This window comes from Cyprinodon variegatus, unplaced genomic scaffold (assembly GCF_000732505.1).
Source record: "Cyprinodon variegatus isolate N-32 unplaced genomic scaffold, C_variegatus-1.0 Scaffold429, whole genome shotgun sequence".
NCBI classification, from domain to species: domain Eukaryota; kingdom Metazoa; phylum Chordata; class Actinopteri; order Cyprinodontiformes; family Cyprinodontidae; genus Cyprinodon; species Cyprinodon variegatus.
In genome coordinates, this window is record NW_015150882.1 from 15668 (window position 1) to 18605 (window position 2938).

General features: G+C 42.0%; 1 protein-coding gene across 1 annotated transcript in view; it reads left to right on the forward strand.

The window, feature by feature from the left end:
* LOC107093507 (transcription factor Sox-9-A-like) overlaps nt 1-2217 on the forward strand; it is a 9296-nt gene extending 7079 nt beyond the window's left edge. Inside the window, 2 exon segments of the mRNA XM_015388611.1 lie at nt 8-220; nt 304-2217. Coding sequence (XP_015244097.1) covers nt 8-220; nt 304-1088 — 998 coding nt within the window. The 3' untranslated portion in view covers nt 1089-2217.
* Nucleotides 2218-2938: the final 721 nt, after the last annotated feature.

Sequence of the window (2938 nt, forward strand, 5' to 3'; positions counted from 1 at the left end):
GTGGAAGAGGCTGAAAGGCTCCGGGTACAGCACAAGAAGGATCATCCGGACTATAAATACCAACCCCGGCGGAGGAAGACAGTAAAGAATGGCCAAAGTGAGTCAGAAGACTGCAGTGACCGGACACATATCTCCACCAACGCCATTTTCAAAGCTCTCCAGCAGGCAGACTCCCCTGCCTCCAGCATGGGGGAGTTGCACTCTCCTGCTGAACACTCAGGTGAGGAAAGGATGCTTTAATATGAGCAGTTACAAGTGAGACTTAACTACAGTCATTTAAACAAAGTTTTTTCGATCCTCTAGGCTCACAGGGCCCTCCAACCCCTCCTACCACCCCAAAGACTGATTCCAGCTCAGGTAAGATAGACCTGAAGCGTGAAGTGGGGCTCCGTGCTCTGCCTGACGGCACTGTTGGGCGCCAGCTAAACATCGATTTCCATGATGTAGACATCACTGAGCTGAGCACCGATGTCATTTCTCACATCGAGACCTTCGACGTCAATGAGTTTGACCAGTACCTACCGCCCAATGGCCATCTGGGTCTAGCTGGCACCACTCCCATCAGCTATATTGGCAGCTACAGCATCAGCAACGGGGCCCCACTTAGTCCACAAGCAGGAGGGGGGGCAGCCTGGATGACGAAAAGCCAGAACCAGCAAGGAGAGCAGCAACAGATTACCCTAACCACATTGGGGGGTGGGGGCTCAGATGCTCCTCAGGCCCAGCCAAGGACCCAGATCAAGAAAGAGCAGCTCAGTCCAAGTCACTACAGCGACCAGCAGAGTTCCCCACAGCACATTACCTACAGCCCCTTCAGCCTGCAGCACTTCAGCCCCTCCACCTACCCAGCCATCTCCAGGGCACATCAGTATGAGTACCCTGATCACCAGGGGGGAGGTACATCATACCACAGCCATGCGGGGGCAGGACAGGGCTCAAGTCTGTACTCTACTTTCAGTTACATGGCAACCCCAGTCCAGTCCATGTATACAGCCATAGCAGATAACGCAGGGGCACCATCGATCCCTCAGGGCAGCTCGCAGCATTGGGAGCAGGCTCCAGTTTACACCCAACTCACTCGACCATGAGTTAAGAGACGCTGATGCAGGACACAAAAACACAAATCTTACATATAAAACTTAACACTTTATGGGGGGGGCTTTCCCTGAATAAGACACTTGAATTCAAAGAAGAGAATTGCTACACTAAATGGTTGGCTCACTTAGTGCCTTGCTTATTTTATCACATTAGGAGCATATATTTTTGGAAAGAGGAAAACACTTAAGACAATCCTCTGTGAGGATTTATTCTTTGTTAATATTTCTTCAGGTACTGTGTATGATTTATTATCAATGGTGGCAGTTTTAAGCTCAAAGAAGGAGTTGGAGATGTTGAGGCTTTGCTGCAGGGATGTTTTCTTTAAAATAAACAGCCTGTCAGATCAGATGGAATGATGGATTTTAAGGTTTACAAACTGAGCTGTAAAAGAGGTTCAAAAATCTATATTCCCATTCTAAGCTTCTCTGTGATTCTGTTGTAAGCGGATGATTATATGCTATTTTGCAAGTTTGGGTTATTGCAACATGATTGTTAGAAGGGCTATTATGCAACATAAGAGAAAACATGCCATTATAATTATCTGCGTTTCTAATGGAGCGCATTTCACCTTCTGTGCCTTGATGTTCCTACTTTTTAACATTTTTTTCTTTCAAACCTTTTGTACGCTTGTCCTGTCACGGCCGCTGCTGAGGCCATAATTACCAGTTTATAGCATGCGTTTAAAAGCTACAGGAAATCACCTTTAACCCTTGTGGGTGTCCCCCCTGTTTCTCCCCATCCCCTATAGCATGCTAGTGCCCTCAATGTCCCACCCTATTGATCAAACCCAGTTAAACATTATATTTATTTATTTGTTTGTTAGTTTTGACTTTAGTTTTCATACTGTTGTAATAAATATGGATTTTCCTCCTTGTGATGTTGAAAGCATAAACACTTTATCCCATTTTTTTCTCTTTGCAAGTTTTAGAAAAAATGGTACATGCTGTAAGTTTTTGTTGTTTATTTATCTTATTGCATCTCATAAATTAGTATTTTAAACATTTGAATTTTTTTAAACATTAATAGTAGTTTTTTTCATAGTTGTAAGGTTTCTTTAAGTGTGATTCAATACCATGGCTGGAAGAAATGGAAAATAATTTCACCTTTTAGTGTATTTAAACCCTTTTGTGTTCTGTAATGTCTTTAATCTGTCTTTTTATCTACATGGATTTTCATTAAAAAGGAAGATCTTTCAAAAAAACCAAAAGTCTAATTTATTTCTCCTTTAGACTATGAAGTTGGTATAGCTGTATTGTGAAATTTTTTCTTCTTTCTTCCTAAAAGCTGTGTTGTCCCCAAACCACCCACACACCGGCACCAATATGCTTTCCTTCTGCTGGTAACTGCAGGGGGTACATAGGCAACTGGGTCGCATAAAAATCAACCCTACTGCTATTCTCAACTTACCAGATTGTCCTGCAGACGGATGTGTTTTCGATGATGACTGCTTGTTGAGGCTTGTGTTATGGATGTGTAAAAACTTTAATATAGAGTAATTTTCACAGCAGTAGCATGAGACACTTAAAAGTTTTATCTCAATGCATTATTCTGATGGGAGAAAACCCGATTGCCCCAATCGCTTTTGCTCTTGCAGTAAGTTGTACAGCCCTTTTTAGTAAAAAAAAGGCATATATTTTTTACCTTTTGTTTTTCCTGCCATTTAAATCGTTTTTTTAGCATTTATTTTTTTCTAAAGTTTATAATTTCATGCACTATGTAGGAGAAAAGGTCCACAGAACCAAAGGCCTTCAACAAACATATAAAGTGGCATGAGGCCCTTTTCCACAATTTTTTTTTTTTTGTTTTCCTTTAAAAGACTGCATGGAGTCTTTTGTTTGTG